This window comes from Protopterus annectens, chromosome 8.part1 (assembly GCF_019279795.1).
Source record: "Protopterus annectens isolate FY-2018-M chromosome 8.part1, PAN1.0, whole genome shotgun sequence".
In the NCBI taxonomy this organism is placed as follows: domain Eukaryota; kingdom Metazoa; phylum Chordata; order Ceratodontiformes; family Protopteridae; genus Protopterus; species Protopterus annectens.
In genome coordinates, this window is record NC_056742.1 from 382,175,112 (window position 1) to 382,191,818 (window position 16,707).

The 16,707-nt window shown below is 40.5% G+C and overlaps 1 protein-coding gene across 1 annotated transcript in view; it reads left to right on the plus strand.

Annotated features, from left to right (window-relative positions):
- Positions 1 to 16,707, plus strand: part of LOC122810136 (T-cell immunomodulatory protein-like) — a gene marked incomplete at its 5' end in the record, with an annotated part of 1,692,898 nt that overhangs the window by 1,008,401 nt on the left and 667,790 nt on the right. Inside the window, one exon of the mRNA XM_044081610.1 lies at positions 14,776 to 14,819. Coding sequence (XP_043937545.1) covers positions 14,776 to 14,819 — 44 coding nt within the window. The remainder of the gene's footprint in view (positions 1 to 14,775; positions 14,820 to 16,707) is intronic.

The window sequence follows — 16,707 nt, forward strand, 5'->3', positions numbered from 1 at the left end:
CGTGCATGCGAACATAGAATCCACAAGGAAGCAGGGGCACAACATTTCTCAGAGTAATCGCAGCTGCAGCCCGCTCACCCACTATTTTTACAGTAAGCATGTCTATTATGGTTTATGGGTGAAGAAGTGTGTCATGCCTGTTTGATACCTGCGATAAGAAAAGGTGATAGCCATTGTTAGGTGGAATGTCAGTGGAAGCTCCTTTATTCCTATTTTGTTACTCTGTGACTAGGCTAGTTAAGTATTTTATGTTTTCAGAAGGTGTAGCTTTATTTATGATGTTGTTAATTGACTGCTTCTGTTTGTCTGATCTCAGATTAGCAGATTGTCTTACCAGATGTACCTATAATATAGTTCGGACCAGTTTTAAAAAATTCCATAATATGCACACTTACTCCAGAATCACTCGCTTAGTGCACATTACATCAGAAACGTGAAATGTGCTTATTCCCTTATGTGTAGTCTATTCCCTTGCCAACACCAGTGAGATGTTAATATGCAGTTTAGCTACTGTTTGTTTGTTGTCTTTTCGGCTTTTCCCGGTTAGGGGTCACCACAGCGGAACTCCGGTCCGCTAATTATTGGCAGTCGATTTTTATGGTGCCGAGTTGCCAGCCTGATGCCCAACCTTTAGCGAAGGCACACCCATTCACGCATGTCTTTCAGAGGCCACTCGGCCGTGGGGAGGACATGCAGACTCCACACAGAAGGCACTCCAGCTGAGAATCGAACAGGAGAACCTCTTGCTGTGAGACAACAACGCTACCGCTGTACCACCACAGCACAGTTTAGCTACTGTTGCATGGTAAAAAATGTAATTCTATACTGATTTCCCCAACAGTACTTTGAGTAACCTTCCCCTCCTTTGTTGAACAAGTCATTCTCTACAATTCTGTAAGTAAAGACACAGAGTGAAGGTTTGAACAAATTGTTCAAGCACCGTAGCATGACTCTCTTAGTCGATGAAGTAACATTCTGAAAGTCATTTGTTGAGTCAGTCTATATGTGAGCTATTAACAGTGGAAATGACAGAGAAAACCTTTCCTAGCTGTTGAAGTACAGTAAAACTATTGTACAAGAACTGTGACTTAGAATGCTAAGATAACACTGCAGAAATGATAAAACCATCTGAAGTGCCTGCTATCTAAATGGATTGCAATAATGCTGATGCTGTAGTGTTCCAGAAACCTGTAATTCGAGGTTTAAACACTGTTATAAGTGCAGTATTATTTCTTTGGATATTGTTAATATTGCTTTTTTTCCCATTTGCCTGCTCCCAGTAGACCATCAGTCGATAGACGGATACTGTTAGCAGATGTTCATCGTGTTACACTGCTGCAGTCATTACACTTGGGTTATCCTGCCGTCAGGCGGTTCCCCAGTCGGCCTAAGTTCCAAAGTCTTGGTCTGGCATCGGTTGCTGTCACCTTCTCCCTGACGACAGTGCGACAGGGGTATATAAGATGCAGCCGACACCATTTTCTTCAGTCTTTCTTGCCGCGCGGTGCCCGAAGCAGAAGCAGTTCGCAAGTGGCGGTCAGCCGACTCCTGAGATTTTCATTCTGAATCCAGAACCGAAGTCTTCTACAAAGCTAAGTACCCCATTGGAGAAACTTTTTCTTGCCTCAGACCAATGTCAGTAAAAGTTAATAACTGTATTTCTTGTGGGAAGCAAATACCACATAAGGATTTCCACTCCTATTGTATTCCATGCCTAGGCCCAGACCACAACGTCACTGGTTGTCGGTTTTATGCTAGGTTTAAAAAGCGCACTATTAAACGTCGGTTTGATTTTGTCCGACATTATTTTGGTAGAAAATTCAATTACACCATGCCATCGGAACTTCCGACGACCGGATTACATAAAAAGCGCAAAGACAAGGATAGGCATCCGAGGCCCAAAATTGACGACGAGGCCTCTTCTAGACCAGTCACCGGTTTTCAGCGAGGTGCCTACGCAGCCCCTGACGACCGCATCCACAGAACCACAGACCACCTCTGACTCCCATGTGGAGCTGGCTGGGCCTTCGGATGCTCTGTGTTTTCAGCCTACCGAAACTAACCCTTCTGAGGGAACCGAAGTAGCTGAGCAATCCACAGCTTCAGAGGGTGTCTTCAGACCTACCCAGTTAACCATTAAAACCCTCTGATAAGTCTAAGGCCCCATTAAAAACAAAGAAACAGATACAGCATTCTCCAGGACAGGCTTCCATGCCTAAGAAACAAATGCTCAAAATGGCCGAAGACCTAATCACCCTGATCAGGGTGTCCCATCCCCCTCCTGATAAAAGGCCCAGACAGGATGCAGATTATGAATCTTCTGACCAGGTGTCCATTTCTTCAGATTCATCCTCAGACCTAGGGTATTCCTTACCCCCTTATGAGGATTCGGATGCTGAGGAATCTATTCCATCAGCCTCTCCACCTGAGGACTTCTCCTTTGGGGAGACCTTACATACCATGAGGGAGCATTTCCATTGGGAAGGCCAGGATTACTCAGAATCCAAGAAAAGGCTCAGAGACTTCCTTTTGTTGCCTCAACACAGACCCCTTGCTATTCCACCAATGTTAGATATTGTGGATGATGTGTACACTGAATCCAGCTTAAACCCTGACTCCTTACCTCCAGCCCCAGTTAAACCTGATAGATATTAGAGTCCCTGACTCTCTCAAATTTCTGTATAAAAGCCCTGTTGCTGACCCTGAAACTATTTCTCAGGGACCCAAAGGGATTAAGGCCTCATCAGCAAAAAACCCAGTTCCCTCTGACAGAGATTCCAGAGCATTAGACAGATGGGGAAAGGAAGTATATACGTCTGCAACTTTAGCAATGAGAGCCTTAAATTGCCAGTTTCACATGCTATAAATATCAGCAATTTTTGATGTCTCAGTTGAAACAAAAGATGCTTCCAGTTTCAGATCCTCCTAATTTTAAAGAAATGCAGGATTTATCACATGCAGCTGAACAAGTGGGAAAACATTCTTTGCAATGTGGGTTTGATTCCTTAGAGGCCTCCTGTAGAGCAGCAGTTACAGGCTCTGTCATTAGAAGGCATGCTTGGCTAAAGGAACATACATTACCAGATCAGGTTAAGGCAAAATTATTGGACGCACCTTTAAGCAGGATGTGTTGTTTGGAGTTAAGGCAGAGGAGGTATTAAAGAAGATGGCGGATAAGGCAAAATCCATGCAAACGGTGAAGGATTTCTTACAGGTTCAGCCTCCTCGTTTTAGCAGAAATTGTCCAACAAAGAATTGGTCCTTTCCAATCACAGACAGACCTCAAAGAGGCAGATACAGATGTCCAAGTGGTAGAGGTCAAGCACAAGGTCCTTACAGGCCTCGACAATGGGGTACACCAGGCCAGAAAGAAGGGGAAGACAGACCACAACCTTATAAAAAGCAGCCTCAATGACTTCCCACTACAGCTGCCAAACAGTTCTCTCTTGGCAGCCCCCTTAGGAGGAAAACTGGCACTTTTCTATCACAATTGGCTTTGCATCACCAATGACAAATGGGTTCTCAACATTGTATCTCAAGGTTACAGGTTCCAATTTCACACTTTGCCAAGGTTAAAAAGAATGCCAAATCTGCCACCAAATCAATGGGCAGAGGCTCAAAAACAAATTACAGCACTCATGAACATAAGAGCTATTCAAAAGGTACCACCACAGGAGCAAGGACAAGGATTTTATTCAAGACTCTTTCTGGTTCACAGAAAGGACAAAGCCTGGAGACCCATTCTGGATCTTTCTTCTCTAAACACTTACCTGGATGTTCCAAAATTCAAAATGTTGACACTACAGCAGCTTCTTCCCATGCTGGGCAAGAAAGCTTGGCTCGTGACTTTGGACCTCAAGGAGGCATACCTGCATGTCCCTGTCAGACATAACTACAGAAGATACCTCAGATTTCTAGCTGGTTCAATGCACTATCAATTCTCTGAACTGCCCTTTGGCTTATCTACTGCCCCCAGGGTCTTCACAAAGTGCCTGGCACCAGTAATTGCATTTTGCAGACAAAAAGGAATTCATATTTATCTATACCTGGACGACTGCCTGATTCAAGCAGAGAGCAAGGACATTCTTCTAAAGCATATGGCGTTCATAAAAAAGTTATTAAGTTGCCTGGGGTACACAGTAAACAAAATAAAATCAAAACTAGTGCCCTCACAACAGATAACATTCCTGGGTGCCAGCTTGAACACAATGGCCCAGATGGCTTATCTCACGCCAGACAAGCAAGGACAACTGACTCAATACTTTCAATTGATGGCAACAAAGACCCAACTCCCTGCAAGAAAAATTCTGCAGGCCTTGGGCTACATGGCATCTTGCATACTACTAATTCCATATGTCAGACTGCATATGAGGAAACTACAATGGTACCTAAAGAGTGTATGGTCTCAACACTGTCAAAGTTTGGAAACAAGTTATACCACTAATTCCTTGCCTTCAACAGGAGTTTCGATGGTGGGCTCAAGCTTGTCACCTCCTCTAGGGACAGCCTTTTACTCAACCCACAGCCAGGCAAACACTGACAACAGATGCATCGGATTACGCCTGGGGAGCACACATGGCAGGAAAATGTATTCAGGGCGAGTGGCCCACAGAGCAAAGGCATCTTCACATCAATCAAAAAGAGATGCTAGCTGTACAAAATGCACTTACAGCTTTCAAGGACCTGCCGCATCCAGAACAACTACTACTAAAGACAGACAACACCACAGTTATGTGGTACATAAACAAGCAAGAGGGCATGCACTCCTACCCCCTCTGCAGACAAGCCATGACCTTGTGGAACACAGCTGTAGACTACCAAGTTCATCTGCAAGCACAATTCCTGCCAGGAAAGAAAAACACACTGGCAGATGACCTAAGCAGAAACATCATGGATCCCCAGGAATGGGAATTAAATCCACAAGTATTCAAAAATATAACACAAAAATGATGGAGCCCGGACATAGATCTGTTTGCATCCTCAATGAACTGCCAGCTACAGAAATTCTGCACATGGATTTACCATCCACAAGCATGGAAAGTGGATGCCCTCTCATTCAGCTGGAAAAACCTACAAGTATACGCTTTCCCTCCTTTACCTCTCCTTCCAAAGGTACTCATAAAAGCCAGGCAAGAAGAGCCAAAGATGATCCTGATTGCACCAGAATGGCCACGCCAGCACTGGTACCCAATCTTAAAGAACTTAGTACAAGAACCACCCTGGATTTTGCCTCAAATCCCACATTTGCTGACAGCACAACAGTCAGATACTTCACAGCCAGCTAAAGACCTTAAACCTAGCTGCATGGAAAATTCCTTAGTCAAGCAAGCAATGCCTCTCTCCAAAGCTGTTATGGATGTCATTCTGGAGGCCAGAAGGCCTAGCACCAGGAAAGCTACTCAGATAAATGGAAGAGATTCTGTGCCTGGAACCAGGCGCACAGCCTTGACCCTCTTGTCCCAAACATTCCTCAGATACTTCAATATTTAACTGAGATGCTGGACAAGGGCCTCTCCTTCTCATAAATCAAGATCCACGCCTCAGCCATTTCTGCTCATTACAACACAGATCCACCAGTTTTTTCTAATCCTTTGCTCAAACAGTACCTCAGAGGGGCTAAAAACATAAGACTGCCCCGTAGAGCACCTACCCCAACTTGGGACCTCAACTTTGTTTTGGAAAAATTAACTTTCCCTCCTTTTGAGCCAGCTAATACAGCAGAATTAAAATACATATCTTGGAAAACTGCTCTGCTACTGGCAATAACATCAGCACGAAGAGTTTCAGAATTACAGGCACTAATGGCAGTGGAACCTCTCCTCATTTTCCACCAGGACAGGGTGTCTTTAAGAACTAACCATGCATTTATGCCAAAGGTGGTATCAAGTGTGGCTCTAAACAAAACTATTCATTTGCCAACTTTCTATCCAAGACCACAGAACAAGGGGGAGAAACTACTACATTCTTTGGACATTCACAGGCAGTTATCCTTCTACTTGGACAAAACCAAAGCTTTCAGATAATCTGAGCAATTATTGGTAGCATATGCTGCAGGAGCACAGGGCAAAGCCATTTCAAAACAGACTATTTCAAAATGGATAAGACATTGCTATTCTCACCATGAGAAACCTTTACCTAGCAGCATTAGATCTCACTCCACCAGGGCAACAGCCACTTCAGCTGCCTACTTCAGAGGAGTACCTACCAAGCATATTTTGGAAGCAGCAACATGGAGTTCTGTGCATACCTTCACCAAGCATTACCATTTGCCTTTATACTCCAAATCCAGAGCCGGCTTCACCACTGCTGTGCTGCAGGGCCTTATAGCCACCCCTAATGCCTTATAGAACCAGCCTTCCTACCTCAGCTTTGGGATTCCACCCAAGTGTAATGACTGCAGCAGTGTAACACAATGAACATAGTACAGTTTTGTACCTACCATAAATGTAGATGTTCAAGTGTAAACATTGCTGCAGTCCAGGTTACCCTCCCTCCTTCCCCTCTTACTTGCTGGTACGTACCTATGCCTTCTACCCTTTACTACCTATGGGGAGTATTTGCTGGTAACTGAAAGTTGTTGTTTGCTTTTCTTATGTATGTTTTATTAGCAATTTGAATTGCGTACCTATTTGGGGGCACCTGACATCTGGGGCAAGAAAAACTGAAGAAAATGGCATCGACTGCATCTTATATACCCCTGTTGCACTGACGTCAGGGAGGAGGCGACAGCAACCGATGCCGGAACAAGACTTTGGAACTCAGGCCGACTGGGGAACCGCCTGACGGCAGGATAACCCATGTGTAATGACTGCAGCAGTGTTTACACTCGAACATCTACATTTATGGTAGGTACAAAACTGTACTTTTTAACTATACTCAGCTTGGCCACCATCCATGGGTAGCACATGTATGTGTACTCTTAACTCACATGTTGCTGCCCATGCATTTTTGCAGTAGATCATTACACAGTCTACCATTAACAGATTTCATCATTTACTTATTTGTCACATTAAAAGTGTGAAGTTAATGTGAACTCATGTAACAATATAGCCTCACGTCTTTAACCTGTACACATTCATAAGATGTGATGATCACACACACACCATTTACTAGCCCCAATGTCTATCTCTTATTTTTTCTCCACTATTCTCTCTTTCTCTTGCCTTTAGTCCCGTTGAGGTACTGTTTAGGTATTCTTTCTTAATTTTAAATGGTACATTTATCATGCCTTTTCTGAACTTAAGCCCAAGGGGATAGATCCAGTGTGCACAATGTTATTTTTTCAAGTAATAAGTAAATAACCACAAAATGAGTATGTGTCAGTGAACTTACTTTTACTAAATGCTTTTATTGTTTTAAAAAGTAACAGAACTGACATACTCGAATTTGGTGACCATTTACTTGCGTCAAACTAGAAACGAATATCAAATTTGAATCAAGCTTTTTCTTTCTCTCTAGATATAGGTGAGTGAGGCTGTTGGTGTCCGAAGCGTCATGTCTGTGTGTAGGGTTGAGACTTGCATTTCTAGACAGTGTAGCTAAAGTATCACCAGTGTATTCACCATGAAATTAGGTACTTGTTGCCAAAGGGAAACTATTCACAAGATAAAGTTGCAAAAACTTTGTGTACTTCCTTGTATATGTGTTTGAATTTAAAACTGCTTGGTTTGTGAAATTTTATTATTCATGTAGGAGAAGCACAGCTTCTTAAAATGGTTTTCAAACAACTCGACTTTCTTTTAGTAGTTATAAGCAGATGTCTGTTTAGTATGTTTACATGTATGGGGATAGAATCCACTGGGCATCATTACAGTGGGTTTTGTAACACACAGCTAACCTGCAAACACATGTTACTACTGTGTAGTGCATGGAGTGCTGTAATTATACTCAGATATTCAGGAAAAGACAAATCAGTTAAGTGCTGGGGTAGTGCGAGACCCGACCTTAACAAATGTTAAGGACACCCTGCTTAAGTTATTAAGGTCAGGTCCCACACCAGAACGTAAAATCTGCCAGTACTGACCAGCAAACGACTCTCTTTCTCAAGGTAAATTTCTTGGCATCCGTGTCTCGAACACTTAATAAATGAGTTATGATCGCAACCAGGGCGGTTGGGGAAAAATCATGTTGCAAAGGTCAGCAACTCAGATGTCCACTAAATCATAGCAACACAAGTCTATTTGTACTTATTGCAAGTCCACTTTACTAGCTCTATCTTTTGTTATGCAGATAATAGAATTCAGATGCACCAGCTAGCATTAATGCCTTCCCAGTACCATTGGAGCATACATCAGTCCTGTGACCCAAGATTTCTTCATACACTTTTTGTAATCGTTCTGATAGTAATATGGAAATGTGGGTGGCTGTATCAATTATACATATGCTTCTTAACACAGTCACCTGCTGAAGGACACAGCACCTTCAGAGAGAGCTTTGTACACATGACATGCAAAGTGAGTGGTACCTGTGTGAGGGTTTACTATCAAAATACCCAAGTTCAAAAAAACAAGTACTGAACATTAAAAGGAAACTTCAAATTCCTGCATATTAAGTAGGTGTAAAAATTGAATCTGTTGAACAAATTCAGTAGATTTGACACATGTCAAATATCGAAAGTGATGTCAGTGTAGGTGCAAAGGTAGGTTAAACTCCTACACTGGCATTCATGTTTTAGCATGGGGGAAAGCTCCTTGCACCATCCTGTAGGAGGCTGCACCCCCTGCAAACTATATATTCCAACTCCGAGGTCGTACTACATTGAGGAAAAGGATGCATTTCACAGTCCACACGGTACCATAATCTCTACGCGTAGCATCAAGTACATATCAGCTAATCCACAGTTGCATTTGCTGATATTTACTCTTGCTCTCTTAACGTTTGGCAACACAGAAATCGGGCAACTGCCTTTTGTCATTTCCGTGTTCGCCGAACCTATCATCAACATTTCGATAGTAAACCTGTGCGTGTACTGTTGATAGTTAAAATACTGTACAGTATTTAAAATCAGGAAGGGTGTTATTTCTTGCACACCTGATCACCATAGAAATGTCTATGCCATTGGCCGACTATCATATATGATGAGCTTCTGTATGATCTGTACATGAGTGTCATATATTATGAGCTTCTGTATTTTCTGTGCCTGAGTATTAATTCATTATTATCTGTTTGTCTGTATTTATACCATGCAGAAGCTTTAACAGCCAGGGCAATATTCCTTTTACTGCATATACAGACTTAAATCTATCCATGCCTTATCTACTAACAAAGGTACCATCCTGGTATGTAAATTAGGATTGTAATGCACTGAAATCTAAAGGCTAGCATGAGTGTGTTTTGACCCAACTATCTTATTAGGATTTTCCACCTGACTATCTTATTAGGATTTTCCACCTGAGGTCTGATGGACCATTGGTTGTAAGGCCAGATGAAGCTTGTGACCAGAGTATGGGTGTACAAAATCCTCATTAGACCAAGCAATCATTTTTTTTTTCACTAGCCAAGGCAACATGCATGTTAATGCATGCAGAGTGAACAGCCTGAAATTATTGCTAAATCGTCAGAAGATTTTAACTAATTTCCCCTTGCATACCAGCCCTGTGAACATGGTATAACTGAATCTTGCCTTTAGAATTCCATTAAAGAAACTAAAATAATGAATCCATTTAATTTATTTTACTTTCAGATCATAAGAAATTATTATTTTTAGTGACAACAAATAAAAAATAGCAAACGCAAACAAATAAAATCAAATCTAAACCTATAAATACCACTTTCTAATAAAATAATTTTGGAAGTGAACTTAGACCAAGAAAAGACATGCTTTTGAAAATTGTTCCATTTATGTATTATTGCAACAGTCTGTAGTATCAAATTAAAATTACTTGTCTAATGAGTTTTTTATTAAACCCTATACAAGTACCAAAATACAAAGACAAGAGGGTTTGATGATAAAACGACTGATGTAGAAGAAGGGATGCAGTCACTATGTTTTCAACGAGGTAGCTGTTTTTGAGTGTTTGTGTGTTGTGGTATGCTGGATGGTTTATGACAAATGAAGCAGTCACTATAGTCAACTTTATGCCTTGAAAATCATTTAGTAAGAAATGAAATTCAGGATGAAAGTGTAGTTCTTATCAAAGTCCGTCTATAGTCCAACATAAGGCCATCGTTCAGGCAGACTTTTTTTTTTACAGCACAACAAACTTAAGTGTGGTATTCCTTTCTAAACATGTTTTGAAAGACTAAAACAGTATTTTCAAAGATTTATACATGGCAGAATACTATTCTCCCAATTTCCAGCATCAGAAAACAACAGAATGGCTTTCATCTTATATCCAGGCCTTAACATCTCCAGTGGGCTTCTTCTGTCAAGGGCCCGATCCTACCCTCATAGGGATATTCCGTGGATTGCTTTCTTCCTTTCTTTCTGGCCTACTGACTCAACTAGAGTCCTCTGTGGACCCTCCTCATACCCAGAGGTTGCAAAACTGCCATGCAACAAAGCACTGTACTTTACAGATCCTTTGTGCAGTTTTCCCTCATTACCTCTGACATCATTGCTAGTTTCTGTGTTACTCTCCTTAAAGGGGACATCCACTAGTAAGCTATCTTACCCTAATAGGCTCGCGCATTTAAAGATGCTGACCGTCACCTTGTTGCACTACCTATCGGGAGACACATTGATGCTGAATATGTAAGCAAAAGTCATTTATTTGATCAGTGTTACATGGTCATTGATTTGGCTTATTGGACAGTATAAGTGTCTGAGAGCAACAGGGAGTAATACATTACTGTGGCCATCAGACATACACACAGAGGGTGGCTTTTTGTGGAGTGTGATGTGTTGGAAAAGACCAGCTGTACTGCACTAATACAAGTTTTCTGGGGACAGTGTACATGTCTGAAAGCAACAAGTTGAAGTATGTTACTATGGTCATTATATGTGTCACTTTTCATTCAAGGAGGATACACCTCTCAGAAGGGGTATATTCCACAGGAATAGGCACTATGTGGACAGAATGAGCTGAAATTAGTGTTTCCTGTATTTAGAAACCGAATAAAGACTCAACCCATGTTTTGGTTTTCCAAGTTTTTTGCTCTATCATTATACCTTTAATTCATTCATTATGAAAATGTCTTTAAATTCATTTAATGACAAGCTGACATATTTGTATTTTTGTCATGTAAAGTGAATGTTCTCCGAATGTTACCGAATAGCTGGGTAACTACAGCAGAGCTAGTACGGGAGACTGCTAGAAGGGTGCTTGGTGTGACATCTGGACAGAGGAAGGAGGACAAGGAGACCTGGTGGTGGAATGAGGAAGTACAGGAGAGTATACAGAGAAAGGGGCTGGCAAAGAAGAGGTGGGATTGTCAAAGAGATGAAGAAAGTAGACATGAGTATAAGGAGATGAGGCTCATGGCAAAGAGAGAGGTGGCAAAGGCTAAGGATAAGGCATATGGAGAGTTGTATGAGAGATTGGACACTAAAGAGGGAGAAAAGGACCTGTACCAATTGGCTAGACAGAGGGACAGAGCTGGGAAAGATGTGCAGCAGGTAAGGGTGATAAAGGACAGTGACGGAAACGTACTCACAAGTGAGGAGAGTCTGTTGAGTAGATGGAAAGATTACTTTGAAGGGCTGATGAATGAAGAGAATGAGAGAGAGAGAAGGTTGGATGATGTGGGGACAGTGAATCAGGAAACAGATTAGCAAGGAGGAAGTAAGGACAGCTATGAAGAGGATGAAGAATGGAAGGGCTGTTCGCCCAGATGACATACCAGTGGAAGCATGGAGGTGCTTAGAAGAAATAGCAGTGGAATTTTTAACCAGATTGTTTAATGAAATTTTGGAAAGTCAGAGGATGCCTGAGGAGTGGAGAAAAAGTGTTTTGGTACCTATCTTTAAGAATAATGGTGATGTGCAGAGCTGCAGTAACTACAGAGGGATAAAACTGATCAGCCACAGCTTGAAGTTATGGGAAAGAGTAGTGGGAGCTAGGTTAAGAAGGGAGGTGATGATTAGTGATTAGCAGTATGTTTTCATGCCAGGAAAGAGCACTACAGATGCAATATTTGCTCTGAGAGTGTTGTTGGAGAAATGCAGAGAAGGTCAGAAGGTGTTGCATTGTGTCTTTGTGGACTTAGAGTAAGCATATGACAGGGTGCCTAGAGAGGAGTTGTGGTATTGTATGAGGAAGTCAGGAGTGGCAGAGAAGTATGTAAGAGTGGTACAGGATATGTACGAGGGTAGTGTGACATTGGTGAGGACTACGGTGGGAGTGACAGATACATTTAAGGTGGAGGTGGGATTACATCAAGGATCAGCTCTGAGCCCTTTCTTATTTGCAGTGGTGATGGACAGGTTGACAGATGAGATCAGACAGGAGGCCCCGTGGACTATGATGTTTGCAGATAACATTGTGATATGTAGTGAGAGTAGGGAACAGGTGGAGGAGACCCTGGAGAGGTGGAGATATGCTTTAGAGAGGAGAAGAATGAAGGTCAGCAGGGCTAAAACAGAATGTGTGTGTGTAAATGAGAGGGAGGGTAGAGGAATGGTGGGGATGCATGGAGTAGAGTTGGTAAAGGTGGATGAGTTTAACTACTTGGGATCAACAGTTCAGAGTAGTGGTGAGTGTGGAAGAGAGGTGAAGAAGAGAGTACAGGCAGGGGGGAATGGGTGGAGAAGAGCGTCAGGAGTGATTTGTGACAGACGGGTACCAGTAAGAGTGAAAGGGAGGGTCTACAAGAGGGTAGTGAGACCAGCTATGTTATATGGGTTGGAGACAGTGGTATTGACGAAAAGGCAGGAGTCAGAGCTGGATGTGGCAGAGTTAAAGATGTTAAGATTTGCACTGGGTGTGACTAGGATGGACAGGATTAGGAATCAATATATTAGAGGGTCAGGGAAAGGATGCAGCTGCCAGGTAAGAGGAAGGCCTAAGATAAGGTTTATGGATGTGGTGAGAGAAGACATGTAGGTGGTTGGTATGAAAGAGCATGATGCAGAGGACAGGAAGAAATGGAAACAGATGATCCGCTGTGGCGACCCCTAATGGGAACAGCCGAAAGATGATGATGATGATGTCATGTAAAGTGAATGCTTAATACATAAAACTGTAATTTGCTTGTTTGTATGACATCTGACCTAAGCCACTATTCGTTTGTCCTTCAAAGTGATGTTTTCCCACATTTGAAATGTTAATTTCAGAAAAAAGGCAAAAACAAAATGGGAAATCTTTGCTAGGGATTTGGCATGGCACTATGAACAACCTAACTGCAGTTTATTAGTGAATATCCAGATTTGCTGACCACAAATGTAATAGAAAATATCATTGTTTCAGAGATATAACCTTGTGTTGATCCTGTCTGCCAGAAGGTGTGCATACCCATTAGAATGTGCCAGGTTGCCAAGTTGTGATATACTGTGTGAACAACAGGTTGCAATGACATGTACTCGGAGGAATTGAATGTAGTCCATATCCAGATTGCCTTTATTGTGCTGTGTTTACATCAAAAGTAAATTCTCAGAAAATTCAAGCAGTTATGGTTTTAGTTTTTATTTATAGTTTATTATAACTACATGGATTAACCTACGTATTTGTAATAATTTTTTTAATACATTAAGTGAAAAATTAAGTTTTAATTAAATTTTAAGAATGGCAAGAAAGATATACCTGTTTGAAGTGTTTTTTTTATGTACTGGGTGTCTCTCCTTATTTCATCTTCTCTTGTATTTGTTTTGCTTGATTTCTTGTGTTGTTTTGTATTTTATGACAACTCTATAAATTATTTTTTTCAGAAAAAAGTATCTGCTCCATGATGGCCCTCTTTGTTCTGCCTAGATTAGTTTTGTTTTCTTCTGCACTTTTTTGCATACTTGTCTTATTTTATTTCTGACAATTCCAGCCACTCAGTTTATCCATTTATTTTTTTACCTTTCAAAATACAAGTTGAACTGAAGTGTTTATCTCTCTAAATTACTAGTAGTAGAATACCTCCTGACACTGACAACAAAACTGTCTTGATAAGCTGTACAGAATGTGTTCCTGTGCATTGCTGTTTACACATCAGCTGCTGCTATACTCTACTGCAGGTACCTTCATACAAATGTGAAACTTTCTTAAATCAAAGCCAACTGCTTTTACAAATGTGCTGTAGGAAGGAAGCAGACTGATACTGTCACTGGGAAAAGTTGGTTAAAAGTTGTTTTTGGATTTGTGTTGCATGATTCAGAGAAGGTACTGTCCTAATAGTTTTGAGCCCACATAAACTCAGAGCTGTAGCACTCCTCCTGAGCTCTGGTCTGATGTTCCTGTAGAGCTTATGTTAATATCCAGTCTAGATATCCATTTTATGTTGCTGCTGACTCTGGTAATGTATACAGGGAGTTACATAACTGCACTGAGGAGAAACTACAGTTCGTCAGTCATTTCTGGTTATGTGCTCTGTTTCTGAGAGCTGGAACAGTGCTTGTAGCACGAAAACAGTTCCTCTGGCTTGTTGTTACCAGTGAGTGTCAGGATAGGCCACAGCTCCCTGTGACCCTGAACTGGATTAAACAGGTAATCAGAAAATGAATGAATATCACTGCATGAAAAGTACACTTTGATATTTAAAATAATCATCTAGCAAGCTAGTTGCTATGATTTTTTAGTTTATATTCTATGAAGACCATACATTTTATGTAGTCATTAAGCAGTCTAAGCTGTACTGTGCTGTTTCATAACTTTCTCAGAAATGATCTTTTGTATTTTATTTTATTTTTTCCAGTCCTTAGTGGCCTGTGTTCTAATGACTGTCCACGTAAAGTCACAGTAAGTATTGAATTTTATTCTTTTAGCTGTGCGTAGTTTTATGCCTGATTTACAGAAAATGCATTTAATTCTAAAGGCATAAAACATTCACATCATTTTGTCATTTTACTTGACCTGATACTTTTCTTGTATGGCTTTATCTTTGAAAGTTAAACTGTTAATTATTTTGAGTTTGATGAGCATGGAATGCCCGCTGTCCTACATTTATTCAAAAAAATTTATATGCACACAACTCGGATGGAGAGGATTCCCCTAATATTAAGCAATGGCTTAACCAATACTTCACATATTATTCTGGTGTTAACACTCAAAGAATCCCTTAACTGGTGTACTTTTTAAATGTTTAACCAGTATGTCATAGATTATTTTAGTGTTACATTTAAAGAAAATCTTAACTGTTAACCATTCTATGTAATTGCACAAATATCTCTTATTTTAATTCATTTAGTAAGTACAGCATTGGCTATTCATTAAAACCTTTCATATACAGTATTTCATGTGTTTCATGTAGGATTCTGCTACTGTCTAACACTTTCCTTGCATAGCCTTGCTAATATCCTTGCGTATTCCTCCAAACTCAGCCTCAGTATGAAAGGGTAAAACATAGTAATACTTGGATACTACACTATTAAATCTGTACCTGAGAAAGGACACAAGTTGTAGCTGAAAAGGTGTAAACCTTATTAGATCTCTTCATCTTCTCATATTGGTCTTACCTCAATACCTATACTTTCATTGTGTGGGTGTTAGCATTTATGTCTCTGTAAATGTATAAATGTATTGTGAATGAAAATGTATATGGAGGGAAAAAAAATAATTTTTAGCTTTCTACTAATTGCTCATTTTACTAGATGCTTTACATGCTGTGTAACTTTTCATTTTGTACTACTTTGACATATTGTAACACCTAAACATGTTATTAAGAAAGCTTAGAAATGTATAAATACTAATGGTGTAACATGGAGCTTTTCTCCCCGGGCCTCTGCTGAAAATGGACCTGTGTCCATTTGGACCCTCCCGGTTAACAAATGTAAAATAAATAAATATAGTTGCCATACCTCTCAACAGTCCAGATTTTTGCCTCATATTTTAGTCTATTCCTCATAAATGTTTTGGTTTTCTGGCAAATCAGTGGGTTAATCAGAGGACTGAAGTCACTAAATAATGACATACATTTGAGTTTCAGAATTCAAGTCCTTCAGAAAATATTTGTTAACACAAACCCTGTTACTCCAGCAACTTTCCAAGTTTATAAGAGCAATATTTAAAATCTTGGTACTTAAGTATTATCGCAACCACATTTGTGCCGTCATATAATTCATTATGTTTTTGCTCCTGTAAAACATTTTTTTCATTTTACATTTAGTAATACTGAAATGAACAACACTATAGTTTTTATGTAGCCTTACTTCAGTAAGAATAACTAAGCTGTCCCTGTATTTCTGGGGGTGAAAACACATAGTTGCACCGTATTTTCACAACCTGCTTGCGTGCAAGACAGTGTTGATATATTAGTGAAATGTGGAGTCATTATTTCTGCTATTGGGAAGTTATCTGAACGGTAGGTGTAACATCAATGGTATAAACAGTTTTCCCATTGAGAAGGATTTCCGTGTTGTGATTCTGAAGTAGAACACATACAGGTTCGCAGTTCCCCTGCTTTTCTGCTCAGTTTAGGATGAACAATGTTGTTCACTTGCAGTAGGTTGACAAAGACCTGTTCGCGTTTATTATTCCTTTTTGTGTTTCGCAACCAATGTCATACAATAGTAAGTAGGAGTTTACACACCCCTTTTTCTTCAAAGATAGTCATTTTGTGCAAACATTATGGTACTTACGAATACATTAGGAATTATATGACGGTACAAATGTGGTTGCGATAATACGC